The 27,726-nt window shown below is 46.2% G+C and overlaps 4 protein-coding genes across 13 annotated transcripts in view; 1 reads left to right on the top strand and 3 right to left on the bottom strand.

The window, feature by feature from the left end:
* Nucleotides 1–99: 99 nt before the first annotated feature.
* On the bottom strand, nucleotides 100–1,002 carry mrps28 (mitochondrial ribosomal protein S28). The gene has a single exon (XM_031736329.2). The coding sequence runs from the start codon at nucleotides 956–958 to the stop codon at nucleotides 437–439; it is 522 nt and encodes a 173-aa protein (XP_031592189.1). The 5' UTR covers nucleotides 959–1,002; the 3' UTR covers nucleotides 100–436.
* Nucleotides 1,003–1,704: 702 nt separating this feature from the next.
* Nucleotides 1,705–6,439, top strand: sde2 (SDE2 telomere maintenance homolog (S. pombe)). Of its 2 annotated transcripts, none has more exons than XM_039613571.1 (8): nucleotides 1,705–1,840; nucleotides 2,716–2,818; nucleotides 2,895–3,006; nucleotides 3,739–3,908; nucleotides 3,987–4,122; nucleotides 4,725–4,862; nucleotides 4,943–5,270; nucleotides 5,997–6,439. In XM_039613571.1, the coding sequence occupies exons 1-8, from the start codon at nucleotides 1,736–1,738 to the stop codon at nucleotides 6,201–6,203; spliced, it is 1,299 nt and encodes a 432-aa protein (XP_039469505.1). In that variant the 5' UTR covers nucleotides 1,705–1,735; the 3' UTR covers nucleotides 6,204–6,439. The 2 variants fall into 2 exon arrangements, with proteins under 2 accessions (XP_039469505.1, XP_031592444.2); XM_031736584.2 differs by having other exon boundaries at nucleotides 5,994–6,439.
* On the bottom strand, nucleotides 6,310–19,545 carry mtif2 (mitochondrial translational initiation factor 2). Its single transcript, XM_039613570.1, has 14 exons — nucleotides 19,277–19,545; nucleotides 12,332–12,512; nucleotides 12,082–12,205; nucleotides 11,644–11,815; nucleotides 11,395–11,555; nucleotides 10,960–11,136; nucleotides 10,683–10,822; nucleotides 10,313–10,437; nucleotides 10,030–10,234; nucleotides 9,412–9,664; nucleotides 9,197–9,337; nucleotides 8,785–8,949; nucleotides 6,753–6,893; nucleotides 6,310–6,676 (listed from the first exon to the last, which is right to left on the bottom strand). Exons 2-14 carry the CDS (start codon nucleotides 12,488–12,490, stop codon nucleotides 6,507–6,509), a joined length of 2,133 nt encoding a protein of 710 aa, XP_039469504.1. The 5' UTR covers nucleotides 12,491–12,512; nucleotides 19,277–19,545; the 3' UTR covers nucleotides 6,310–6,506.
* Nucleotides 19,546–20,107: 562 nt separating this feature from the next.
* The window catches only part of LOC116317734 (echinoderm microtubule-associated protein-like 6), a 28,873-nt gene continuing 21,254 nt past the window's right edge, over nucleotides 20,108–27,726 (bottom strand). For 8 of the 9 annotated variants that reach the window (XM_031736595.2, XM_039613670.1, XM_031736601.2 and 5 more), the window contains 4 exons: nucleotides 25,709–25,812; nucleotides 21,366–21,519; nucleotides 21,188–21,288; nucleotides 20,108–20,628 (listed from right to left, as the gene is read on the bottom strand). In XM_031736595.2, the coding sequence (XP_031592455.1) occupies nucleotides 20,604–20,628; nucleotides 21,188–21,288; nucleotides 21,366–21,519; nucleotides 25,709–25,812 (384 nt within the window). In that variant the 3' untranslated portion in view covers nucleotides 20,108–20,603. Of the gene's footprint in view, nucleotides 20,629–21,187; nucleotides 21,289–21,365; nucleotides 21,520–25,708; nucleotides 25,813–27,726 lie in introns of those variants that run through there. The other variant, XM_039613671.1, reaches the window with a different exon arrangement.

Below are 27,726 nucleotides of genomic sequence, written 5' to 3'. Positions count from 1 at the left end.
GCTGACCTTTAACCTGCCATCTCACCTCAGTATTGCAGCTGACCAATGATCATGATGAGCATCAGCCCTGAGGCTAAAAACCGAGAGGAGTGAGCTGGACGTAGATCACACATTTATTTATTGCAGAAATAAAGAAAACAGCTGGAATGATTTTTCCATGACAGACTTTTACAAACACACTGCAAGGTTATGACATCACAGTTCCGTGATTGGTCAGTTTCAGTGTTGATGATGACGAACAGTGACAGCAGACATCAGCTCCAGCGGGGTAACAATGTCATGTGACCGGGGTCAGGGGTCATTCAGCACAATCAAACGTCACGGGATAAGAAAATCTGTTTAATTCAGTCCTTGTTTCGGGCCCTGCTGAGAGTCAGTGCGCACAAGCACAACCAGAGTCCTCCACCCGTGGGCCACTGTCCACCCCGTTCCGGGCTCAGTCCCGGCTCTGGTGCTCCCGTCCGTCCAGCGGGCCCAGCAGCACTGCCTGGGCCTCCAGCAGCGTGGTGTCGGTGCTGGCTCCCAGGAAGCGGGCGGTGAGCTCCATGTCCTGCAGCCGCAGACGGACCCTGGAGCCCGGCTGCAGGCCGTCGGCCCCGGCCGGCCGCTGACACACGCAGTGGAACTTCCCACCGAAGTCGATGTAGAGGTCGTCACGGACCACCCGGAACACCCTGCCCACCACCACCGCGTCCTTGGCCGGGCCCATCTGGATCAGCGGGGACCGACGAAGCAGCGCGGCGAAGCTGAGCTCCGGACCCGAGGAGGAGGCCTTCGGCCCGGCCGCGGAGCTCTGTGTCTCCCGCCGGAGCACCTCCTGCTGGTCGAAGGCGGCGGCAAACCCGGACACCGGGCCCTCCGCGGGGCCCGAGTCCGAGCTGAAGGAGCTCCGGAGGAAACGGGAGGAGAGCCGGACCCGATACTGGAGCCCCGACACGACCCTGCACAGCCCCGCCATCTTTACCGCACAACCGGAAGTTCTGACTCCGCGCACTTCCTGTGCTGGAGAGTGCCGTTGCCGCGTGCAGGCTGTAGAGGCAAGAGCGTCACGTGGTCCTCCAAAACGCACACACAAACTGTGTGTGTGTGTGTGTCAATCCAAGTAGACTTTTATTAACTACCCAACAATATACACTTAAGTATACAGTGGGATCAAATATCTTCCTCCTGGATCAAAGGTGCAAACTGTGAACATAAAAATGAACTAATTCAAATATGTAACTATACAGAAATGAGATAAACTAAGAATCAGTCCAACAGTGTTGTGCTTGAATAAAAATAGAATAAGAAATAGAAAAGAATGAGAATAAATAAATACAATAGTGCAAAACTGTCTTTTCAATGCTTTATAAATGAAACCAGACAAGATTTTAAAACCATAAAACATTCCAATGATGTAAAAGCAGTTAAAACTATAAACATGTGCTTGTTGTTTGATTTCTTCTTCGGCTTGTTTGACACCTCGCCTGTGTCTTTTACCTAATTGTAATCACATGAAACTGAGACCGTGAATCACATTATTAGCTCAGTAATTCGTTGGTGGCGTGACTTGGGCTCAGTGCACTCCGGATCAGCAGGTGGCGCTGTATATCATTGTACATCTGTATAGTAACAATGAAGGCATTCTACCGCCGCACGTTTTAAGTCAGAGAAGAAAAACTCAGCCAGTAAGAAGCCCCCCCCCCCTCCCCCTCCCCAACAGAAGCGGAGGAGCTGCGCATGAGCGTTGTGCAACATGGAGGTGTCGGTGAGCGCTTTGGGCCGCAGAGGTTCTACCTGCGTGTTTCCGGTCGGTTCTGTGGTCAGGCACGTCCTGGACCGGCTCGTGCCGCTTCCGGAGGTGAGACTGAGACGGATTATCCGGGATAACCAGGGTTAGCGTGAGTTAGCCCGGGTTAGGAGGTTTAAATGCACTCCGGGTATCAGTGTTAGCAGCTAGGCTAACGTTAGCATATAAAGTGTTTTGATGCATGCTTAATCATCCAGGTAAGTACATCCCGCTCATCTGGACGTAGCGTCACTCATGTGAAGAAGTCACCTGGATAAGTGACGAAACGTTCCTCCCACTGAAACCGCTACGTCCAGGTGAACAGAATCAACCTTTAGCTATAAGGCTAAACTCTGCATTAACCTGTCCCAAAAGAGGTCAGCACCTGACAGTAAACTCAGGTTATATCCAGAGGAGGCTGAAGCAATCACGAGTTTAACCCTTTCACGAAGAGTGGTCACTACAGTGAACAGCTATTCAAAGGCCGTTTTCTTGTATTTGTGTCAGTGTTGATGGTGTACTTGCACATAAACAATACACACGGTGTATATTATTTATTAGTTTATCAAATTCTTAAGTTAAAATGTTGTCCACTTAAGTGGACATGTAGAAACCTCTTTGAAAAGTACGTTTAAAAAAATGAAGTTCAAAAATATTTTTTTCATTCCTAAAGATGAATAAAAATCCTGATTGAGGTTGTCATAATTCATGCATGAAAGGGTTAATCACTTTGACTTAAATCCGTAAAATCAGAGCCTCAGGATCAGCCCTGTTACGACGTACTTCCTGCCAGCTTTTATTCATTAAATTATTTATTTAGATTTATTCCAGATGAAATAAACTGGAGGTGTGTTTGTGGGAGATTCAGGTCGCAGCTTCAGGGGATGTGAAGATGATCGAAGGGTTCATCTCAGAAACATTATCTCAGCGAGTTTTCGTGTTTCCAGGATTTCTACGTCACCAGAGATGGGCGCCGGGCACACCTGGACGATCCTCTGGAGCATGGAGCCGTCTATCATCTGGAGCTCCGCCTCGTTGGAGGGAAAGGAGGTCAGTAAACGGGAAGTAGCTTCCAGTTTTCCTGTTGCAGAAGAGCTGAAGGAAACTTGTGAAATGTGTGTTTTAGGGTTTGGCTCGATGCTGCGCGCGCTCGGCGCTCAGATTGAAAAGACGACCAATCGAGAGGCCTGCAGGGACCTCAGTGGGCGGAGACTAAGAGACGTCAACCATGAGAAAGAGTGAGACAAACACACAGGAGCTGAAATGTTTAGCTGTGATTTAGATCAGACAGGAAGTGTCATTACTCTGTAGTCTTTAAAGGTCTTCCAGTAAAATCTGTGCTAAATGTAATGAAAGTCTCACCAGCAGGGGGCAGCGTTCAGCCAGAAGGCTCAATAACGTCTGTTTGCACGATGTTTTAGTTTTCCCGAGCTCTGTGTGGAGACACTTGTGCAAACACCACTCCTGTCACGCTTTGCTCCGCCCCCTGCTTCCTGCTCTGGTTTGCTGTCACGTTGGCAGTAAACATATTGAGATGTTTGGAACCAGTTTAACAGATTTGATGGCTGTACATAAAACATGATGGGAACAGAAACGCTTTGAACTTTATTTATACAGCAGGGTCCAAGGTGTTGTCCAGGTGAGCGCACTTAAATTTCAAGTGTCTAAAAACAAGCTTTAAAACACCAGAAAAACTCAGAAAGGTGAATTTTCTACAGTTGATGAAAAATATTCAAGTTAATTATTGATGATGATTCATCTCAAACATCTGCTCTGCAGCAGCTGCCGCTGTAAGCTCAAAGCGCTGTGATATTGGGCAAGGTCTTCAATTTTGTGACCGCAGCTCACCTGTCAAACAACCATCTATCCCACCGTCGAGGTCACTTCCTCCTGCAGTTTGTGGGTAGAGTCTGATTGTGAGCGGCCGGTGCTCACTGCAGTGACATGTCTGTTCTTCTGTGGTGCGGCAGGATGGCAGACTGGCTGAAGAAGCAAGCGGAGCGCGAGGCAGAGAAGGAGCAGCGGCGTCTGGAGCGCTTGCAGAGGAAGCTCAATGAGCCCAAACACCAGTTCACTGACGCACAGTACCAGCAGCAGTGCCACGACCTGTCCGAGCGACTTGAGGACTCGGTGCTCAAAGGTTGGCCGCGCTGCCCAGCTCGCATGTTGAGAGCGCTAGGTTGCACGTGTTTGACGCCAGGTGTGTTTCCTGTTGCAGGTCTGCAGGCTTCCTCCAGCAGCCAGGTGAAGGTGGACGACATGTGCGGCGCCAAGAGGCTGAACTCTGATCAGAGCGAGCAGCCTGCGAAGAAGAAGACGAAGACGGCAGGAGGAGGAGGAGGAGGGTGCTTCTGGTGAGTCTTTAATGACAGGAAGAGTTAAACATGGCAGCTGTTACGCGATCACTCAGACAGGAAACGAGAAGCACGCCGTAAGCGGCTCTCTGAGCTACCGCAAGGTTGAAAGGCGAATTATTCTCGATTATTGTCCTTGCTGAGACGGCAGGTCATCAGGTCATTCGCTGTGCGAACAACATCAGACCCCGACAAATAAAAACATGAGGTCAGCAGCCAGGGAGGTTCTGATTGGCTGAAACCCAACCAATGAAAACAGTTGAATCCTCTGAGGTCACACTCAGTGAAAAACAGTTAAGTGGGGTGTCAGTGATTTCTGGTGAATCCATCAACACAGCGGGCACTTTGATGTCAACAGGATTCCTGGCATCACAGCGTCTTTTATCAGCAGCTCCAGTGACCTCACCGATCACCAGCACAGATTCATGGTGTTCTGAGTTCAGCTGAAGCACTCAGAGCTCGTCTCTGATGGTCAGCATCCGTTTACGTGAGCTTCTGTCGGCTGTATTTGGTTGAAACTGCATCGTCTGTTACCTAGCAACAAAATGTGGGAAGCTGAGAAGGTTCAGAGTGAAACTGACTGATCATGCTTGTGCTCACAGGACGGGGCTGGAGGAGATGGACGAGCTGATGAGCTCAGATGATGACGAAGCTCCATCCACATCCAGCTGTGAAACTGCTGCTGCCATTGCTACCATGACAACACGAAGAGAGGCGGCAGAGTCTGAGGAGGGTAGCAGGTAAAGACCAGAGAGCGCCAGGGACCAGATCCACCGTCATTTAACTATGTCTGAAAGGGTCTTCTTTCATTCTCAAACAGTGGAAGCACCAGAACCGCACAGATCCCCAAGGAGACCTCCAGAGACCAGACTGGGACACCATCAGAGGACCGGGAACCTGAGGAAACCTCCAGGGACCAGACTGAGACACCGTCAGAGGACCGGGACCCTGAGGAAACCTCCAGGGACCAGACTGAGATGCGCTCAGAGGACCGGGAACCTGAGGAAACCTCCAGGGACCAGACTGAGACACCGTCAGAGGACCGGGACCCTGAGGAAACCTCCAGGGACCAGACTGAGATGCGCTCAGAGGACCGGGACCCTGAGGAAACCTTCAGGGACCAGACTGAGATGCGCTCAGAGGACCAGGTGTGTACCTGATGAATAAAGTCTGAAATTTTCAGGATTAAAGTTTCTGATGAGACGTTTAAGGTTAATTTTAAAGTCTGAATTATGTCATCACTGAGCTGTGGAGGTTTCATGTTGCTGCAGCATTTTGCTTTTTTCCATTTAGCTCCAAAATTAGAAACTCCATAAAAACCTTCAGTTTATCCAGTCTTACATATTTGTTTAATATGTGCGTTGAAGGACATGTCCTGGTCAAAAATGACTCCAAGGTTCCTCACAGTGTTACTGGAGGCCAAGGTAATGCCATCCAGAGTAAGAATCTGCTTAGATACCATATTTCTAAGATTTTCAGGGCCGAGTACAATAACCTCAGTTTGATCTGAATTAAGAAGCAGAAAGTTAGCGGCCATCCAGGTCTTTATGTCTTTAAGACATTCCTGCAGTTTAACTAATTGGTGTGTGTTACCTGGCTTCATGGATAGATAGAGCTGCGTGTCATCTGCATAGCAGTGAAAATGTATGCTATGTCTTCTAATGATGCTGCCTAAGGGAAGCATGTATAATGTAAATAGAATTGGTCCTAGCACTGAACCCTGTGGAACTCCATAATTGACCTTAGTGTGTGAAGAGGACTCTCCATTTACATGTACAAATTGGAGTCTATTAGATAGATATGATACAAACCACTGCAGCGCGTGTTCGAGTAGTCAAATGTTGCAATCATTAACTCTTGTTGTTTTTCAGCAGCTGGATTTGCTCTCGGCGTCGTCTGTCAAGCAGCTGGAGTCTCTGGGTTTGGACGTCTTGAAAAAAGAACTGATGTCTCGTGGGTTGAAGTGTGGGGGAACGCTGTCGGAGCGTGCTGCCCGACTCTTTGCCATCAGAGGACTGAGCGCAGATCAGATCGACCCGCTGCTGCTCGCCAAACCAACAAAGCCCAAGAAGAAGAAATGAGGTGGAACGCTGAAAGCAGAGTGTTCAGCGTTCCTCTGAGTGCGAGAATATTAATCACGGAGGATATTTAGACTCTTTCCTGATGTGAAATGAGCTTTCTGATTGGTTCAGACAATCACATGTATATTTTATTAGAGGCTCTGTCCAGTCAGAAAGCAGGATGTTGACACACATCTGTGTTTCAGTTTGAATTTAACCACTTCCTGTTCAGCTTTCAATAAACGTCTGAAACTAAACATCAGGTGTCCGTCTGTGTCTGACAGTCTGTGATAGAAGTGCTGTGCTGCAGTGCATGATGGGAGTTCAGAAGCCGGGGTCCCAGGAAGTGACCTGTGGGGCCTCCACCTCCTCAAAGCACACGATGACATCACCGGCTCTGAAGTCGACGTCGTCGTCAGCTGATAGGCCGCACTCCATGCCCGCCCTCACCGTCTGCACGTCATCTTTGTGGTGCTTCAGTGCTGCCAGAGAACCTACGGGAACATCAGGAGAACGTTAGAACAACAGGGTCCGGTCCTGCTCCTTGACCCCAGCGCTGGTCTCACTCACCCTCCCACACTGTGTCCCGGCCTCGGATCAACCTGAACCTGAACCGTCGGTCCAGCTGACCTTTCTGAACCCGACAGCCAGCCACGGGAACCTTCTTCTTTCCCACGGTGACGTCAAACATGGCGACGACCGACGCCTCACCTGCACCGGGGGGGACAGGTTATGTGCGACTGATATCACAGGTTCATCTTCCTCTGACATGTGATCTAAGGGGGTGTGGCTAGAGACAAAATTAACATATCCACACTGTCTCTGCTTCACGCTCTGAGCGTGCTCACATTGTTTCTGTTTTCCTCATTAAATGACCTCTGTGAGCATCACGTGCTTCAATCAGATGATGATTTAAAAAAAAAACAAAAACGGTAAAATCGTCTGAGACGGAGACGCAGAAACGTGTTTACCTGGGGCCCGTTCTTCGTACCTCGCTAAGTAAGTTAGCTGGATTTGATTGTTGACGATTTCGCGTGATCTTGGATCGTTCGGTTCTCCGAAGCTCATCCGGGACTTGCTGTCATAGCAACAGATCCGTAAGCGTAAACCTGCTCGGGAGCAGGTTTACTTTATGTAAACAGGATTAGATCGCGGCCACTCAGGTATGTCCGCTTCATTTATACGAAGGCAACAGCGATATTTCTCCACTGTTTGTCCATAAATAAATATTATCAATGTAACTAAAGATAATGTATTTGATTCTTTTATTGATTTCATACAGATACATACAGGTCATTTCCTAAAAAAAGGGAAATGTACTATTAATCATTCTATGTCATGTATTTGATTATTTCAGATGTAATTCATATTTTAGAGTAGTAATAGTAAATTACTTATGTAATCAAGATGAGAGACCACGGCTATAAAAGCGAAGGTGGATTTGGGAAGTCTGTCGCAGCCATGTCCTGTCCGTTTGTACGCGAGCAAGGAAGGTGCAAGATTGATAAGGAGAGTTTACAGAATTTAGCGGATATTGCGGGATAGACAGGATCCTTTAGCTCAGCGCGACGGTGTGCTCATAGAGAGATATCGATTCTCCCGTCAGGGTATTATTAGAGATAGAGAGAGAGAGAGAGAGAGAGATCTATCTATATAGATATCTCTATATAGATATCTCTATCTAGATATATATCTCCCGACTTACTGTGCATGCTTCAGTCACCCCTTGCATGGGAACAGGTAAAAGTGATGGAGTGTTATGTCAAACTACACACAAAAAAACCCACAATGTCAATAAATGTCACAGTACAAAAAGGGGTGTGACGAGGGGGTGCAGGACCACCACCTGTCTTTATTTGCTCTGCCCTTTTCTTGGTTGCCGTTATAAACAAACAAACAGATTATTCCAGGGTCTCTTTTCAAGAGACTAAAAGCAATATAAGTGATAAATATTCTTATATTTCACTTTTACTTGTTCCCATGTTCTAGTGGGTCCTGTTGTGGCTCTAATGTGAAAGAGGATATAATGTAATATAATATAATAAATTACTTACGAGTTTAATTTGTCAGCAACTTTCTGCCAGCCCTCTCTCCTTGCTTTTGCAGCCTTTGCAGTGTTCCCCTGCGTTTTAATTAAACTCTGAAACTCCTGATATCCCTCAATCAAGAGTTCTTGGTCTGCTGCCGTAAAATACTGCGCGCGCTCCTTCGACATCTTCGCCGACCAATCACAGGGTTGCCGATCAATGTTTCTACTATCGATGCGTAGCCCCTTTTAAGCCACCCAGTGATCTCACATTACTTCATCCAGCTATACTAATCGTCAACAACAGGTGTGTTCGGAGAACCGGATTAGCGAGCTCAAAGTTAGCGCGATGATTTGATCTTGGATGTGTCATTTGATCTTGGATGTAGTAAGCGAGGTACGAAGAACGGACCCCTGATGGCCATAAGGCGGTAAAATTAAGATTAAAATTTCAGCTGATCCTGCCTGTTACCATGGTGATTTAGCAGGGACAAAACGCTGACTTTCACCTCACTGATACCCCTCAGCTCCACCTGAGCTCAGTTGTGGTCACGTGACCGTGTGGTGCCGACTCACCTGTGATGTTCTCAGAGACGAGCGGTGGCAGTTTGCTGCTGAGCTCCTCCTTCAGCTGATCTACCAGCTTGTAGATGACGCTGTGCAGGCGCAGCGGGATGCCTTTCCTCGCTGCCAGCTGCTCGATGCCACGGCTCGCCGCCACGTTAAAGCCATAGATGGAGCCTGAAGGTGAGATGCAGCCAGTCAGGACAGTCCACACTCAAATGATGTTTGAAGGTGGAGCAGGAGATTTGCTATTTATTTTAAACTTGGGTACCCTGTGATGCATTCATAGACACTCTGTAAGAAAGCGTTCTCTGATCTCAGCTTTAAACCCATCATGAAATCACACTAAACCAGCTGGCGGTCAGAAGAATCTGCTGCACACAAAATGAATAAAAACATCTGGAATGGCGTCCTTCCCTCGTACCTCCAAACATTTCGGCCATGTTGACGTCGTTCTCAGAGATGTCTCCTATGCCGAAATGGACCACCTCGAGCTCGCACTGCTGCTGAGCGTCATAGCTGTCCAGGATGTTCAGGATGGCCTCCACTGAGCCATCTACGTCACCTGGGGTCGACGGTTGTTCAGTTAGAGTGACATCACAGTGGGCGGAGCCTGTTTGAAGCTGGCTCAGTGTGTACCTTTGATGATGAGCGGCAGGCTGAGCTGGTCGCTTTGCATCCTCTCGCTGGGCCTCGTGGCGAAGCGGGTCTTGTTGGCCCGGTAAAGCGCCACCTTCCTCTGTCTCCAGCTCAGGTGGGACAGCCCCTCCCTCTCCCTGCGGTACTCCTCCAGGTGGAGCTTCTGCTTCTGCTCGATGGCGATCATCTCCTCCTGCAGTTTCTGCTGCTCCTCATCGTGACTTCTCCACTCCACCACCTCCCGCGCTCGCTGCTGCAGGAGCCAAAGGAGGAGTTTTTATTGTGGAAGGGAGTGACAGGAAATGGTCAACGACCAACAATCCGCAGTCTGGATTTTTATTTAAATTTCACAGAAAATTTAAAACCAGAGCAAAAAAATCCAATGAAGAGCAAAGTTTGAGGAGGGGGCAGAAAACGCCGATGTCCTCAAACATCACACCCAAATGTTCTGGAGATTTAACGCAAACTTAATATTTCTCATTTTTTTTCATTATTGTATGCTAAGCATCCGGTGAGATGAACACAGAACATCTGTCGGATTTATTGTTTGATAAAACATTTATTCTATTTTATGTGAAGTGATTTTATTTGGGCGGAGCCTGTTTATATCCCACTCACCTCAGACTCCACCTCCAGGATGGTCTCTCCAGCTGACGGAAGCTCCTTCCAGCCAACCACCTCCACCGCAGTACTCGGCCCCGCCTCCCTCACAGCGCAGCCGTTCTCATCAAACAGGAAGCGAACTTTAGCCCAGGATTTCCCAGCAACCAGCACGCAGCCTCTCTTTAGCGTCCCCCGCTGGACGATGGCTGTCGTGACCGGGCTATGAAAACCAAACTGGTCACACTGGGTCCGTTTGACTCTTTCATGTAAACCAGAGTTAGCACTCTGAAGGACTTACCCTTTGCCTTTGTCAGTCCTGCTCTCGATGACGAGTCCCTCCACGGGGCCGGTAGCCTCCGCCTTTAGCTCCAACACCTCTGCCAAAGCTACTGTGGCCTCAGCCAGAGCCAGAAGGTTATCACCCTGACAACATCATCAATTACATCATTAGTTTACAGCAACAACAGGTCAACTGTACTGATCTCCTATTTTAATGAAGGCATATTAACTGCTTTCATTATTTAATTTATCCACTTGTTTTATCCTTTAATCTGTTCTGTTGTACTAACTGATCAATAGGAATGTTCTTTGTGCATTGCATTGTGGGGAAACAACGCAATGTGTTGTTTGATTTTAAAAAAAGTTTGTGGATTTATTGATAAGTTCACCTTCAGAGCAGAGATGTGAATCGCCTGAACGTCTCCCCCAAACTCTTCGCAAACAACGTCGTGAGCGAGCAGCTCCTGCTTCACCCTCTGAGGGTCGGCCTGAGGCTTGTCACACTTATTCACCGCCACGATCATGGGGACTGAAACACAGACGAACAGTAGAATCAGCAGTAGAAGAGCATAAAAACAAAATGAAGAGAAATGCAGCAAAAGCAGTAGAAACAGGGCGAAGCCTTGTTCTGAGCCCTCGGCTGTGACTGTCAGGTGGAGCTCCCACCTTTGGCTCTCCTGGCATGCTCGATGGACTCCACCGTCTGGTTCATGACGCCATCATCAGTTGCCACCACCAGAATGACGATATCAGTGGCGTTGGCTCCACGGGCTCTCATGGAGGAGAAGGCGGCGTGCCCCGGAGTGTCGAGGAAGGTGATCTTCTCACCTGTTGGCAGCTGAACTGGAAGAAAATATCCAAGAGTGGGTACGAAGCTTCAGGAAAAACTTTACTGTCTGTAAACGAGCACAAACCTGAAAACGCTGCTTATTAAAACAAGATTCAATAATCGATTGGCAGAGTCTGATAACAGATTTGAATGATTCAATGAAATTTTCTTCTGTTTGCTCTTAAAGTTTGTCTTTTAAAGAAAAAAAAATCTTGCTTGTTCCGTTTCCTGTCGTTGGGTGTGTTTAAATAAAGTTTAAAGCGTGCTGTTACCCAGGAAAGCCCCGATGTGCTGCGTGATGCCTCCGGCCTCTGTGGAGACTATTTGGCTCTTCCTCAGGCTGTCCAGCAGCGTCGTCTTACCGTGGTCCACGTGACCCATGATGGTGACCACCGGGGGGCGGGGCACCAGGAGGTTGGGATCAGCAGGCGGTCTGTGAAGGTTGTAGGTAATGGAGAACTTTATTTTGTTACAAACCACTAAGACCAGTTACATAAATGTGATCAGAGACTTCTTGTCACCTCCTGCAGGCATCCTTGTTGGGTTGCTCTCTGCTCGTGCTCAGTTTGGCCCATCTGAACTTCATCCCTGACCGTGTCACCACCTCTTTAATCCATCGTTCCTCCAGAACCGTGTCCTTTTCCAGAGAGTCCAGATCCACTGACGTGTTCAGCAGAGCCTCCAGCACGTGATCTGAGATTCAAATAGACCTTTATTTAAAACAGCTTCCAGCCACAAACAGTTTACAACATCGACATCGCTCCAGGGTCGGAAAAGTAGGCGCACAAGGAGAAGCCTTAAACCGGCATTCTGTCTAACAGCCACCAGGTGGTGGTAAACTCATTGGTCCATTTTTGGGAACCAAGACGGCGAAGGTCAAACGGTCATCTTGAAGCTTCAATGACCAATGGGAAACATCAAATAGCTCCGCCCACCTGTATACTGTCTATCATCCTTACCGAAGTCTTTGTTCATGGCTTCAGCGAGTGCAGCCGCCGTCATCCCCTGTCGGATCTCAACTTCCTGTTTATACACTTTGGGCTTGACCTTCTGGGTCTTCTGATCTTTCTTCTGACCTTTGACCTGCATTTAAAAATTCTTTATTATGACATGCTTCATTTTTTTTCACTTAAAACTTTATTTGTACAGACGAAGGAACTGTATTGCTGTGTCTTCGTTAATGAACATCATCAGGAGGAAGAAACTCACATGTTTGAAGGTGAACTTCCTGTTCGGTTGGCAGGTGAGGAGAGAGTCGGTGCTCCCGGCACGGCAGAATAGGGCTGGAAACAGGAAGTTACTGAACAGAGCTGGGTCTGTGTGCACAAGCCGCCGGGTACCCCGCATCACCAAAGACATCACACTCATAGCTGGGCAGGGACAGGTGAGCCTAACGTGCGAGAGAGCAAACATCTGCAGGTAAAACGTCATCATCATCGGGAGGCGGTCTCATTGAGACCAGCCATCGATCCTTTCACTCAGGAGTGTGTCTGTTCTTCTCTGTCGGCCTCACAGCCCACAATCTCTGCAGGTAATATACCTGCACACATCCTGATGTAACAAGTGTCACCTGGCAGTTTGTTGCTCTCTGCCAGGTGATTGGCTAAAGAGCTGTGAAGAGGTAGTGGGTGTGTGGGGTGAAGTCAGTGCTCTTCTGTGGAAAAACCAGAGGCAATTCATTCACTCGGGTGCGAGTGGGTATACTGTCGGTAAGAGACTTTTGCCATTTTTGTTTGGATCATTTGCTATTGTATGTGCCTATTTTTAATGTGTCGTTGGACTTTTTTAGTGTGACCACAAATTTTTTATTTTTTTATTATATCTTTATTTGGAATGGACAAGAAAAATCCATCTGCATAGCAGTATATGAATAACATGGGAACAGAGTCCTTCCAGGTTTTTAGATTAAGTCCAGGAGAGCAAATGATAAACACAGTGATCAACAGGTGCATATTATCCTCCACTGGCTGTTACTAGGAGAGTTACTCACATGCTCTCCAGAAGGAGATACATAGAACACATTATATGGAACTATAAACATGAACTGGGGGGGATGCCCATGCTGCTGCCATGGTGAACAAATAAATAAATAAATAAATAATAGTAATCTAAGTAAATTTAAAAAAAAAAGTGAATTAACAATGGTCAGAAATTAGATAAGCAGATTACAAAAATACAAGTAACAGTGAGATCAAGTGAAGTCAGCTCTTGTGGGGGTAATGAATAGGATCCAATTGTTCCAAATTTGGTAGAATTTGGCCTTTTGATTTCTTAACAGATATGTCAATTTTTCCATCCTAAATATCTCTAGAATGATCCCAAACCAGTCATCCAGGGTAGGCTGGACTGGGCTCAACCATCTTCTAGTACCGGTAATTGTTTTTTTATTTGCCATCAAGAGTAATTGCGCCAACTTAATCTCACTCCTACGTTCCAGAAAAGGGACCAGACCCATGTACAAAACCTTAAAATCTAAAGGTATTTGAACGTTAAAGACTGGACTTAAGGAGGCCTGGACACCCATCCAGAAGTTTTTTAATTTGGGACAGTCCCAAAAGACATGAAAATGGTTAGCAACAGTCGAGCCGCATTGTCTCCAGCATTGCATATGAACCCCTTTGTATCTCTCCTGATATGGTGTCTTGAAATACCTAATGATATTCTTCCAGCCATGTTCCTTCCAGCTCATAGAACTGGATGTAGCCCACTGACAGTGCCAAACATTTTCCCATTCCCCCCCAGAAATAACAATCCCTGATTCCCGTTCCCATTTATCTTTAGTGTATAAAGTATTATCCTCGCTGGCACTAGAGAGAGCTTTGTATAATTTGGAGATGGATTTAGTAGGAATCATGGTTGTGGCATTTTTCAGGATGAGGAAAAAATGCGACTCAGCAGCATTAAAGTCAGACAATTTGCATTCATGATCAATATATGATCTCAGCTGTAGATATCTGTGAAAGTCGTATTTTGTCAAGTAGTGGTTGTCCCGCGGGGCTTCAAATCTGAGCACAATATTTCTATGAGTAAGAGCGAGGAATGTCGTAAGGCCATAGGATATCCATGCTTTAAAGTTAGAGTCGTGTCTATTTGGGATAAAATCTGAATCGAAAGCAAACCACCTAAAATTTTTAACATTTTGTGTATCCCGCAAATGTTGATTACCCTCTGCCAAACTTGGAGGGTGTCAGTTAGCCAGGGGTTCCCCAAGGTTTCCAGCCGACACATTAAACCCTTATCTGCCATTACAGCTTGTAGAGGGAGTCGCACCAACAAGCTGGACTCCAGTTCCTTCCACCTAGCTGTGTATGTTTCGTTGCACAAATATAAGAGGGGGGTTATTTGAGCGGCATAATAATAATTCCTGAGGCAGGGGAGACCCAGTCCTCCCTTTTCCTTGGGGAGCTGGAGGGTGGCATATTTAACCCTTGGCTTTCGGCCCTGCCAGATAAATCTGGAGATCCATTTGTCCCACTCAATAAATTGGTAATCACTCACTTCTATTGGCAAGTTTCTAAAAAGGTAAAGCAGTCTGGGGAGCATGTTCATCTTGATTGCAGTTACCCGGGAGCTGAGACTCAGAAAGGGGATCAGATTCCATCTGTGCAAATCAGCTTTTATACTTGCAGATATTGGCTCGTAGTTTGCCTGAAAGAGCCCTGAGAGGTCCATGATCAGATATATTCTCAGGTACTTAATTTTCTCATTATCCCAATTTACTTTAAATTTCCTACGTAAAGCTGCAGGAGCTGTGTAATTTAAGGTCATCACCTGTGTTTTTGAGATGTTGACCTTATAACCAGATAACTTCCCAAAATCAGTTAAAGTAGACATCAACTCACTAAACGACCTCTCCGGCTCCCCCAGGCAGACCAGTGCATCATCGGCGAACATTACTACTTTATGTTCAACTCCTGACAATGCAATACCCTTAATGTTATGATTTTGTCTAATCGATTGGCCTAATGTTTCTATAAATAAATCGAAAAGAAGTGGTGAGATTGCACAACCCTGCCTACAGCCACGTTCCAGAATAAAGGGCTTAGAGAGATCACCGTTTACCTTAATACGGGCTGAAGGTCGAGCATAAAGAGCTTGGATTACTCTAATAAACTTGTCTTGAAAGCCAAACTTCCCCAGAACCTTGTACAAAAATACCCATCTGGCTTTCTCAGCATCTAGACTTCCTATTATTGATTGAGTTTTGTTTTTTTGTATTTGAGTAGAGATGTGTAATATTCTCCTAATGTTGTTTGTCTATGGTGAATGAAACCAGTCTGATGTAGATTAATGAGGTCAGGTAGCAGCTTCTCCAGTCTACGGGCAAGAATAGAGGTAAATAATTTGTAATCCAAGTTAAGGACACTGATCGGTCGATAGTTTCCACATTCTCATTTATCTTTCCCCTCTTTTGGGATAATTGAAATAGTTGCCTCCCTCCAAGAGGGTGAGATTTCTCCCTCCTGTAGGATGTAGTTAAATGACTTCAGCAATATGGGGACTAAATCTGCCCTCAGGGTGCGATACCACTGAGAACTGAACCCGTCCGGCCCAACTGCCTTACCTGGTTTTAATCTGGAAAGAGCTGCATTAATTTCTTCCACTGAAATGGGATGTATTAAATACTCATTTTGAGAGACAGGGAGTGAAGGTAATTCTAGAGAGCTAAGAAAGGCATCAATACAATTCTCCTCCATAGCATTGGGTTGTGAGTACAGTTCCCTAAAGGTCTCAAAGCATTTCTGAATGTTTTCTAATTTTGTTTCCAGAATATTAGTTTTGGTGTCCTTGATTTGGTATATCGTACTTTCCTCTAGTTGTTTGCGTAATTTATGTGCCAGGTATTTTGCAGATTTCCCTCCCATCTCATAGTATTTCTGCCTCAAAAAATTAAGTTATTTTGGGCCTCCTGGGTGTAAATATCATTAATTTCACCCTGTATTTTCCTGATATCCTGCTTTACAGTGGGATTTGCGGTGTTTATGTCTTCCTGTTCTTTCAACTTTAAATTTGCCTGTAGATCTACTAATTTTTGCCCTTTGATTCTCTTTAAGTGGGAGGCGATAGAAATTAATTTACCTCTCATTACCACTTTGAGCGTATCCCAAAGAATAGTTGGAGATACCTCTCCTGTGTCATTAACTTCTAAAAATTCTTTAATGTCTTCCTTTAATTTGGAAACTATGGCAGGATCATTAAGCAAGTGCAAATTAAATTTCCACAGTGTGGTACGTTTTTTCCTAGCCACCTGTAGAGATAGAGAGATAGGACTGTGGTCAGATAGATCTCTCGTTAATATGTCACATTCTCTGAGCCTAAACCTATCAACTTTAAACATGAAAAAGTAGTCCAGCCTTGCATACACTTTAAATGAACCAGAATAGTGAGTGAAATCTCTGGTAGATGCGTAGCGATCCCTCCATACATCTATTATCCCCATCTCTACCATATAGGAATTGACTTTTCTAGTAAGTGCTGTTACCTGATTGGTCGGCGAGGAGGAGTCTAGTTTAGGGTCTAGCCTAAAGTTAAAATCCCCCCCACAGACAACTATCCCCCGAGAGTCCACCATTAAATCAAACATATTCCTATAGAATAGCCAATCGCTCCCGGGGGGAGCATAAACATTTAATATTGTGATCTCAGACCGCTCTATCCTTCCTGTTATTCTAACAAATCTGCCTTCCTCGTCACAGAGTTCTGAGATATGTTCATAGTTAAGTGTACCAGAGATGAGTATAGCCACACCCCTCTTGTGTTTAGACTTGACGGAAGAAGAGAATACATATTTAAAACCCTTTCTTTTCAATCTCAAGTGATCTGCTTGGTTCATGTGTGTCTCCTGAAGTAGTGCAATCTGGGCCTTCTCCTTCCTTAGTTCGGACAGTATCTTACTCATCTTAATCGCATTCAGGACCCCGTTAACATTAAAAGAGATTACTTTCACTGACTCACTACCCATAAAGATATATTAAGTAACCACAGCACATAAACTCAATAGCAGCAGGCAACCCCCTCCTAAAACAGTAACAAGTGAAAAAAGTTAAGAATAAACAGAAAATATTTGAACATAACTGAAGCTTAAAAGCTCCTAGGCTGGCTTCTGACAGTGGAACACTTCCACTGACACCCTCACAACTTGAAGGGAAACCCCTTATTACTCCCTGAGTTAGGGGGCCTTCCACTGTGACGGCACTCACAGCACGGGAAGCCCCACCCATTTTAGCTCGACAGTAACCATAATTCACCATGTTGTCCATAACAAATACATAACATTAAATTAGTTCTTGTCACGTCTGTATACTTGCAGCTTCTCTCTATATCCTACAACTCCTCGGTTCTGTCGCGGGCGCCGACCACTAACTCCTCGCCACAGCGGGCATCTTTGTAGTTTTTCTCTGGGGGTTGCCGGTGGTGTAATCACCTTGACCGGCAGGCCCCGACTCGCCAGGTCTGCAGTTGCCTCCTCCACCGTGTTGTAGGTTTTCGCTCCTTCTTCGAAGAAAACCTTAAGGCGCGCTGGGTAGAGGGTCCTAAACCGTAGATTCTTCTCTTTTAGGACCTTTCGTGCCTCTGCATACTCCTTCCTCATAGCCGTGGTCGAGGTTGATCTTGCTGGAATTCCACATAAAACCTTTCTTTTGCCAAGCGAGCCTCAGCACTTCTTCTTTGACAGTGAAGCACAGGAATTTTACCAGGATCGATCTGGGTTGGGAGCCGTCCGGTGGGAGTGACGATAACGCTCTGTGTGCTCTCTGAATTTGTAACGATGTTGATGGTGTGATGGCGAGATTCTCCCGGAGTAGCTTCTCCACAAAGTGGGCCATAGATGGAGCTCCCAATTCTGCTCCCTGCGGCACCCCGTATAGTCTGAGCGACTCCCTCAAGTAGGGAAAAGTCTTTTATACTGGAAAGCAAAATCAGCCTGACTCAAAATTGATATGGTATCATAGTGGGGTTGGATACTTTTGATCTAACATGGATTCATCCTGTGGAAACAGCAAATTTCAATTTAAGAGCATTTCGAAATCATTAAAAGAGTAGGTCGTCTATGGGCAATTTGAAAAGGCTTTTTTTTTGGAAGGCAAATTCAGACTGATTTGATATTGATATGGTATCACTGTGGGGTTGGATACTGTTGATCTAAAGTGGAATTATCCTGTGGAAACAGCAATTTTCATTTTTAGAGCATTCTGAAACCACTGAAAGTTAGGTTTTAAATGGGCAATTTCAACTGGCCATTAGTTTGGAAGGTAAAATCAGAATGACTTGAAATTGATATGGTAACATCGTGATGTTGTATTCTGTTGATCTAAGGTGAAATTATCCTGTGGAAACAGGATTTTTTCTATTTAGAGCATTTCGAAATCGTTACAAAAGTCAGTCATATATGGGCAATTTCAATGGGCCATTACTTTGGAAAGTAAAATCAGACTGACTTGATATTGACATGGTATCACTGTGGGGCTTTATACTGTAAATACAGATTGAAATTATCCTGTGGAAAAAAGAATTTTTCTTTTTAGAGCATTTTGAAATTGTTAGAAGAGTAAGTCAAATATGGGCAATTTCAAATTTCTGTGGTTGGATAGTGTTGATATAAAATGCAACTAGTCTTTGGAAATATGACTTTTGCTTTTAAGAGTAGTTCAAAAATGAAAATTCACAGGGCTTTTACTTTGAAATCCAAAATAAGGTGGCCTTGATATTGACAGGGCGCTACTAGGGTACAATGTTGTGTCATGTAGATCTAACATTAACGTTTGTAAACAAGCCTAAATTATATGTTATTATGTTCTTAACATATCTGTTAATTCACTCGAAGTTGGCTTTTATTTTGAAATCTGGTCTCCACATCCATTCCCGTAATACTTTGAATACACGGGGAACAGAAAACAAACTGGAGGCTGGCTTGACACAAGTCCGAAACTGAAAGTGAGACTTAACAGTTCAAACCGATAACGAAGAATCATCGATCCGTGAAAAACATAAAAAATAGCAGCTGTTAAACAGCAGAGTTTGTGTAGCTCGGCTGAACTTCCGGCCTGCAGAGGAAGAGACTGATTGAAGAAACGTTTAATCAGAGCCGAACGTGAAAACTGAACCGAGCAGCTCACCTAAAGCCTCAGGTGTAGTTCGTGCACGTAACATTACCTGGCAGCGTTTCTGAGTGACGTTTGGCTCTGCCTGACGTCAAGACCGGAGGACTCTACGTCGGAACTACAGTCAACTCAACCCAGCAGCAGAGCGTCAGAGAAGGGAGCGTCACGGCACCACAGCAACCCCGACATCCGCCTCCGGTCGTTCTCGTTCTCTCTCTTCGCGCTGTCCACTCAGCTCATCGTGAACAACACCTGCGACAGGGAGCCGCCATGACAGCCAGCACACACACCGGAAGCACTTTGTTGTCTTGTTAGGTTTGCGTGTTGCTGCCCTCCACAGGTCAGGCAGGTGGATGGAGACGGTTCAGGACAGCTGTAGACTCACCTGTGTCTGCATTATTATAATAAGACTAACTCACCTGGTGTGCTTTGAGTCAGCTATTCAGATTATTGTACTCGGCCCTGAAAATCTTAGAAATATGGTATCTAAGCAGATTCTTACTCTGGATGGCATTACCTTGGCCTCCAGTAATGCTGTGAGGAACCTTGGAGTCATTTTTGACCAGGACATGTCCTTCAACGCACATATTAAACAAATATGTAAGACTGCTTTCTTCCATTTGTGCAACATCTCTAAAATTAGAAATATCCTGTCTCAGAGTGACGCTGAAAAACTAGTTCATGCATTTATTACTTCCAGGCTGGACTACTGTAATTCTTTATTATCAGGATGTCCTAAAAACTCCCTGAAAAGTCTTCAGCTGATCCAAAATGCTGCAGCAAGGGTCCTGACAGGTCCTGATGACCTTTGATCCCTCTGTGTGGGGTTCCAAGAAAAGTGGGGTTTTTTATTATCAGACAAACAGCAGAGAGAAGACAGCGCCGCCATGTGGATGTAAATATTTATTTTCTACCTTAAATACAGTTTCTTTATTTCTATTCGTTCTGTTTTGAGGTAGAATTCTTTTACTTTTTAAATGAAGTTCCATACAAACTGTTTTCTACTTTTTTCACTTTTTAATAACTAGGATCAAACACAGATCCATTTTCCTTTTTTTTAATCTTCATCATCATCTTCTTCTTCTGACAGGACACCACGACAGTCTGATAGCACCACCGTTATAAATAAAGTTGTATCAAATGTTTGGTCAGAGTTTGTGAGAAAGGCACATCCCGACAAACCAGACATGGCTACACGACACAGCTACACGCCGTCCACGGGTCACAGCGACACGCCACAACAGCGGGAAACACGTCCTCACATTAACTGTACAGCAAGAGGTGAACTCGGGTCAGAGTTCAGACTGAGGAGTCGGGGGAGCAGCATCAGAGGAGAAGAGGAGGAGACTCTCGTGGACCCAACAAGGACTGCAGAGACCTCACTGACATTTCCACACAAACAGGCTGCAGAGAGGAGACCAGAGACAGACGGCAATCAGTTACAACCAGCCAGTCTCCAACCTTCCTTTCAGAGGAGTGTCAAACAGCTAACAGATCATCTGCAGACGAATGGCTTATTGGAAGGGTTTCAGAGCAAATCACATTTTGGATTCAGGAGACAGACACTCTCTCTACTTTTAAGATTCAAACTTTCCTTTTTGCTAAAGCATATAGTTAGGGCTGGACCAGGTGACCCTGAATCCTCCCTTAGTTATGCTGCAATAGGTGTAGGCCAGCGGTCCCCAACCCCCGGGCCTCGGACCGGTCCGTGAGTCGTTTGGTACCGGGCCGCGAGAGTTGAGGCTCAGGTGTGAAGTGTATGGTCCTGAAGGTCCTGAACCTTTTTCTCTGTGAAATATTAGAATTACGTCTCAGGGGTCCTAAAACGTCTCATTTAGATCATATTAAAAAAACCCACAAACAAGCAAAGCATCACAGTTTCCTGTCTGAGTTGTTCTGCAGTCAGTTTTCTGCCCACGTTTGGCTGGTTTCACTCACAGATTTGGTGTAATTCAGGCCTCACCTGCAGTCGCTGCCGCCGGCGCTGATCACGTATTTATCATCGCAGGAGAAGCGGATGTTGGTCACGTGAGCCGAGTGGCCGAAGTAACGCTTGTGCTTCGCCTGGAAATAAAGACAGAAGGTGGCGCTCAGTGTGAGCTGAACCATTCAGGGATTTCTCATTTTTGGAGCTCACTTACAAATTTTTCAGCGCAGGGGAAGTCGAAGAGCTTGATGAGCCCGAAGTCATCTCCGGTCACCATGTTGACTCCAGCGTGAGAAACACAGGCACAGTTAACGTCGGCCTTCTCGGCGTTACGAGGCCAAATGCCAACAACTTCGTCCCCCACGATGCTACGAAAACCGAATAGAAACACCTCCGTCAGCTCGGTCGCACCTTAAATGAGCTCAGGAAGGCGGCAAAGTTACTGGAACTAATTCCTGTTTTTTATTCATGAAAAGTTCCTCCAGCTTTTCCTGAACCCATCCCAAATTGAATCCGTGCTTCCTGTTTTTAGTTCAGGACTCCACGGCGACCCAGGGCTGGAGGACCGGAGCTCTGCTTCTAGGATCATTGTCTGTTGCTCAACATCAGTCTGAAAAGAGTCCCCTTAGTTCACCTTCCTGTCTGCTTTCTAGGATATGTCAGCAGACCTTTGGTCTGCAGGTGGTTCCCAAACCTCTGAACTTGTTTACTTCCCTAACAAAGGCCCGGCATGAGAGAACCCCACCACCACCAAGAACAGCCCCATCTTATCGTTTTGTTTCTTGGATTAGAGAGGGCCGATGACTCCTCTGCATCCCATAAAGCAGGGGTCTCAAACTCCAGTCCTCGAGGGCCGCTGTCCTGAAACGGTTCCATGTGTCCCTGCTGCAACACATCTGAATACAGTTAGCAGGTCATTAGCGAGAGAATAGGACCTGATTGCATGCTGAGGCAGTAATTCAGCCATTCGATTCATGTTACAGCAGCTCATGACTGAATGAACACAGTGCAATAAAAGTACATTTTTCCAAACACTTACTCGAGTAGGTAGAGTTAGGGGTCACCACCTCAGCATGCAATCAAGGGCTGTGTCCCAATTCAGGGTCTGCACGCTTGAAGTACGCATTTCAAGTGCGATTACGTCACCGCCACGCGACGACGGCTGTCCCAATTCAAAGTGCACTTCAAATGCGCCGTCGATTTCCCCAATATCAAGCGTGGTCCGTGCACGCTTGCGGGGCCCCATATATCCCACAATCCATAGCGGTGGGTGTGTGGGATAATTTTACCGCAAAATACGGCAGAAGGGAGCGGCAAGAGTGAACTGTCAAAAGTAAGTACTGAATATGATGTCACTTATTTATGTGCGAATGTTTAAGAACATTAAAACATTACTGTTGGCCACATGTCGGCAAAGTTATGTGACATTAGTGATGTTTGTACTTTCAGCGGTAACTTGGTTTTAAAGCCTCTACTTCTAAATATATATATAGTCGACCTTAATCTTACAGAGAATGTGATGATTTTATGGATAATTAAAGTCAGTCATATATCCACAAACACAACAAGCTGAAAGTCAGTGATGCTGCTCGGTTTGCAGTCCTGAATATGACGGCACAAGCAGGATTCACTGCACTGTTAATGTTAGCTATGTTATACTGCTGCCTCTGTTCGGTGGTGTCGAGCCAAACGGACTTTAACGTGTGTTTGAACGAGCTGACGGTTCACTCGTTAAGCTGAAAGAAAGATGCTTTAATCACAGGAGTCACACATGTGTCCACTGGACCATCTGGAACTCTTCTTGTTTAGCACTCGTAATAACACAAACACTAAATCCTCCTTCTCTTGTGCTGTTTTGTAGCAGTGTGTACACCTGAGACTGTCACCTGTCTGTCTGTCCTGCACTCTCTCTCTGTTTCTTTCTCTCTGATTGTGGAATAAAAGTATGAACATGTATTTATAAGTTACACTCGTGTTTGAATCCTGCAGCTTATCACACATTTGATTTCCATGTGTGACAACTGCAAGTGTCCAGAGTGAGGACAGACTGAGGGACCCACTGCTGCACATCATCTGTGAGGCTTTGCACCCCTGATGATCCACCAGGACAAACTCAGCAGTGTGTGAGGAAGAGGAGGAGGAAGAGCCAGCAGCAGCTGACAGATGGAGAGAATAGACAGACTGTTCCCTGTTTGTGAAGGACTGCTAGGAAAGTTTAACATAACTAATTGTCTGTCCTGAATCAGTCTTATTAGGTAATGTTCAAATAATGTTATCATCCCAGTGTTTTCAGTGTGGGAGAAAGTACTCAGGGCCTTCAAGTTACACACTATGAAAGGCCCTCTGTACTGCCTCAGTACTACATGGAAGCCCCTGTCAGGCATCATATCGGCTAAGATGAACAGGCACATGGGTCAATACATGAGCGGGACACAGAAAGGGATTGGCAAGAATACCAGAGGCGCAAAACACCAGCTACTGGTAGACAGAACAGTCAGCCGAGACTGCAAGACCAGACTGACCAACCTGTGCACTGCCTGGATTGATTACAAGAAGGCCTATGACTCAATGCCCCACAGCTGGATACTGGAATGCCTAGAATTGTACAAGATCAACAGGACCCTAAGAGCCTTCATCAGGAACTCAATGGGGATGTGGCGTACAACACTAGAGGCCAACTCCAAGCCCATAGCACAAGTCACCATCAAGTGCGGGATCTACCAAGGAGATGCTCTGTCCCCACTGCTGTTCTGCATAGGCCTGAACCCCCTCAGTGAGATCATTAACAAGACTGGCTACGGATACCGACTACGGAATGGAGCGGTTGTCAGCCACCTCCTGTACATGGATGACATCAAGCTGTATGCCAAGAGTGAACGAGACATCGATTCACTGATCCAAACTACCAGGATATACAGCAATGACATTGGAATGTCATTCGGACTGGAGAAGTGTAGTCGGATGGTAACAAAGAGAGGGAAGGTAGTCAGAACTGAGGGGATCGAGCTACCAGAAGGCAACATTGCAGACACAGAGGACAGTTACAAGTACCTGGGGATCCCGCAGGCGAATGGGAACCATGAAGAGGCCGCTAGGAAAGCTGCAACCACCAAGTACCTGCAGAGGGTCAGGCAAGTCCTGAGGAGTCAGCTGAACGGTAAGAACAAGATCCGGGCCGTCAACACCTACGCCCTGCCCGTGATCAGGTACCCTGCTGGGGTAATAGGCTGGCCAAAGGAGGAGATAGAAGCCACTGACATAAAGACAAGAAAGCTCCTTACCATGCATGGAGGGTTTCACCCCAAGTCCAGCACCCTGAGGCTGTACGCTAAGCGGAAGGAAGGGGGCCAGGGACTGGTGAGTGTCAGCACCACAGTCCAGGATGAGACAAGAAACATCCAAGAATACATCACGAAGATGGCCCCAACTGACAGTGTGCTCAGTGAATACCTCAGGCAGCAGAAACCCAAGAAAGAGGAGGAAGGCGAGGAACCATCATGGAAGGACAGGCCCCTGCACGGTATGTACCACCGGCAGATAGAGGAGGTGGCTGATATCCAGAAATCCTACCAGTGGCTGGACAAAGCTGGACTGAAAGACAGCACAGAGGCACTAATCATGGCAGCACAAGAACAAGCTCTGAGTACAAGATCCATAGAGGCTGGGGTCTATCACACCAGGCAAGACCCCAGGTGCAGGCTGTGTAAAGATGCCCCAGAGACAATCCAGCACATAACAGCAGGGTGCAAGATGCTAGCAGGCAAGGCATACATGGAACGCCATAACCAAGTGGCCGGCATAGTGTACAGGAACATCTGTGCCGAGTATAACCTGGAAGTCCCGAGGTCAAAATGGGAGATGCCCCCAAGGGTGATGGAGAATGACCGAGCTAAGATCCTGTGGGACTTCCAGATACAGACGGATATATATATATATATATATATATATATATATAATCTGACAATACATATAATATTGTCCATATTATATTAACATTACCACAGTGAGATGACTTTAGTCTCATGAACAACATTAGCTAATTGTTATTTACTAACTAATCTTGAAATGACTGTTCAGTACAGAAATGAAGCCCAACTATCATGTTTTACAGTCCTGTGGTCTCAACTAATCAAAGTGATGTCATGACAAAAATGAATGACCAACAAAACATTTTTTCTCCTTCATTTCTGTCACACAAAGCTGTATGTAACGTTTCTCGCGGTTAATATCATGGTTGCTAGGTAACCTGAGCAGTACGACGAAGGCTAGACCGTCCCATTTCACAAGCCTCTCACTTCCGCACTTCTCGTACTTATAGTACGCACCGTACGTAGTGCGCGTACTTCAAGCGTGCAGACGCTGAATTGGGACACAGCCAAGTTCTATAGAGTCTTGCTAATAACCCACTAATTGTATTCAGGTGTGTTGCAGCAGGGACACATGGAACAGTTTCAGGACACCACCCCTCAAGGAGTTTGAGACCCATACATGGTCTGAGGCGTTCCCACAGTGGTGTTAGCTAACATTAAGCACAGCAAATGAACTTTTCTGCCTCACCTGGTCCAGGTTGCCCAGGTGACCCTCTCAAGGATGGGCTGATCTGTGATCACCTTCCCTGAGGGAACTTCGTGCACCTGCCGGGTGTAGGTGCTTGTGGACACCTGTGAATAAATCAAGACATTGAAAACTAGCTTTCGTCTGACAGAGCTCTGACCCACAAGGAAAAGGTCAGAGGTCACAACAACAGACCCACGTGTCATAACAAGATGGCGCCAGTTTTTTCGGCGAGCCGTCTCCTTGAGCTTTGTCTACTGTCTGCTATCCTATTTTCTGTGTTATCCTGACGCCTTTGCGCTTCTTACCTATGATCGTCAAACTCTTTTGAATCTCCAGCCATTGACTCATCTAACATCTGGTTTCAAGTGGCAATCAGGGAACTTTTTCTCAACTCGGACGGATATCTCTGATCATTTACGCCGCTTTCCAGAAGCCAATACCATGTATGTTTATTGACTGGCAGATTTCTAAGAGAGTTTAAGCAAAACTCCCCACCTGTGTAATAAGTGCAGGTGGGGAGTCTCCTATGACGTTTCCACCTAGGAAACGTCATAGGATACGGGGTAAATGGGGCGGTATTCGTGTTCGCCTCAAGGCTTACTTAAACTCACTTGACGCCACCAGCTACCACGTATTTGTAAATACTCTATCTTCTTCTCATGCTCTCTGGGGCCGCTTCTGCTATAGATTGCCCTGCCATCGCTGGATAAGTCCTGTTGGACACTATGCTCACCTAGACTCCCCGGCCGAGTGCCCACCTGTTCGGAGCTGGGTGCGGCTTTCCAGAGGTGGTGTGAACTACAGCAATCTTCGCCTGCTGAGATCTGTTCCAACTAGCAACAACCCGACTATACTTCGGATGGCTTTGCTAAATGTTAGATCGCTGGCAAACAAGACTTTTATTTTAAACGACTTTTTCCTCTCATCTGGGCTGGATTTTCTTTATCTGACGGAAACCTGGCTTCGTCCTGAGGAATCTTCTGCTTTTTCAGAACTTCTTCCCCCAGATTGTGCCTTTGCTAGCTCCCCTAGGATCTCTGGCAGAGGTGGAGGATTGGCTTCGATTTTTAAACACAAATTTCGATGCCGGGAACTACCACCCATCTCTTTCACCAGCTTCGAGGTGCAGCTACTGGAACTGAACTGTGCTCCCCCAATTCTTTGTGCTGTGGTGTATCGACCCCCGAAATGGTAAATGGTAAATGGCCTGTATTTGTATAGCGCTTTTCTAGTCCCTAAGGACCCCAAAGCGCTTTACATATCCAGTCATCCACCCATCCACACACTGGTGATGGCAGCTACATTGTAGCCACAGCCACCCTGGGGCGCACTGACAGAGGCGAGGCTGCCGGACACTGGCGCCACCGGGCCCTCTGACCACCACCAGTAGGCAACGGGTGAAGTGTCTTGCCCAAGGACACAACGACCGAGACTGTCCGAGCCGGGGCTCGAACCTGCAACCTTCCGATTACAAGGCGAACTGCCAACTCTTGAGCCACGATCGCCCCAATCTGTTAAGGATTTTATTTTTCAGTTTGCTGAACTACTAGGGAGCCTGTTTTTACGCTACGACCATGTTTTAATTGTTGGTGATTTTAATATACATGTCTGTTGTGAGGCAAGCACACTAACAAAGGATTTCCTTGCCCTTATTGACACTTTTAATCTTACGCAATGGGTAAGTGAACCAACGCATTTAAAAGGTCATTCGCTTGATCTAGTTTTGTCCTACGGTCTGGATATTCGTATAACGGATATCAAGGACTCTGGGATCTCTGATCATTCTGTGGTTATGTTTAATGTTATGCTAGGACATATGGAGCTTAACTGCGAGGGTCCCTTATGCCAGATGCGCTCGATTAATTCTGAAACCATTACTAACTTCTCTACTCTTTTCGCCAACTCTGTGCTCCCTGACTCCGTCTGTCTTGTGGATTTATCGGCTGACGAGTTCACCAACCTTTTTAATTCCACGTTCCTCTATTCTGGACACTGTGGCTCCACCTAAGACTAAGCGT

Source organism: Oreochromis aureus, linkage group 6, assembly GCF_013358895.1.
Source record: "Oreochromis aureus strain Israel breed Guangdong linkage group 6, ZZ_aureus, whole genome shotgun sequence".
NCBI lineage: Eukaryota > Metazoa > Chordata > Actinopteri > Cichliformes > Cichlidae > Oreochromis > Oreochromis aureus.
The sequence above is the reverse complement of the archived record's forward strand: the minus strand, read 5'-3'. Positions and strand labels throughout refer to the sequence as shown.

Coding starts and splice junctions, on each gene's coding strand:
- mtif2 (XM_039613570.1), bottom strand. CDS start 12,490: ATGAGTGTGATGTCTTTGGTGATGCGGGGTACCCGGCGGCTTGTGCAC. Junction 12,206..12,331: donor GGAAGTTCACCTTCAAACAT/GTGAGTTTCTTC, acceptor TTTTAAATGCAG/GTCAAAGGTCAGAAGAAAGA. Junction 9,665..10,029: donor TCCTGGAGGTGGAGTCTGAG/GTGAGTGGGATA, acceptor TGGCTCCTGCAG/CAGCGAGCGCGGGAGGTGGT.
- mrps28 (XM_031736329.2), bottom strand. CDS start 958: ATGGCGGGGCTGTGCAGGGTCGTGTCGGGGCTCCAGTATCGGGTCCGG.
- sde2 (XM_031736584.2), top strand. CDS start 1,736: ATGGAGGTGTCGGTGAGCGCTTTGGGCCGCAGAGGTTCTACCTGCGTG. Junction 4,123..4,724: donor GGAGGAGGAGGGTGCTTCTG/GTGAGTCTTTAA, acceptor TTGTGCTCACAG/GACGGGGCTGGAGGAGATGG. Junction 4,863..4,942: donor GAGTCTGAGGAGGGTAGCAG/GTAAAGACCAGA, acceptor ATTCTCAAACAG/TGGAAGCACCAGAACCGCAC.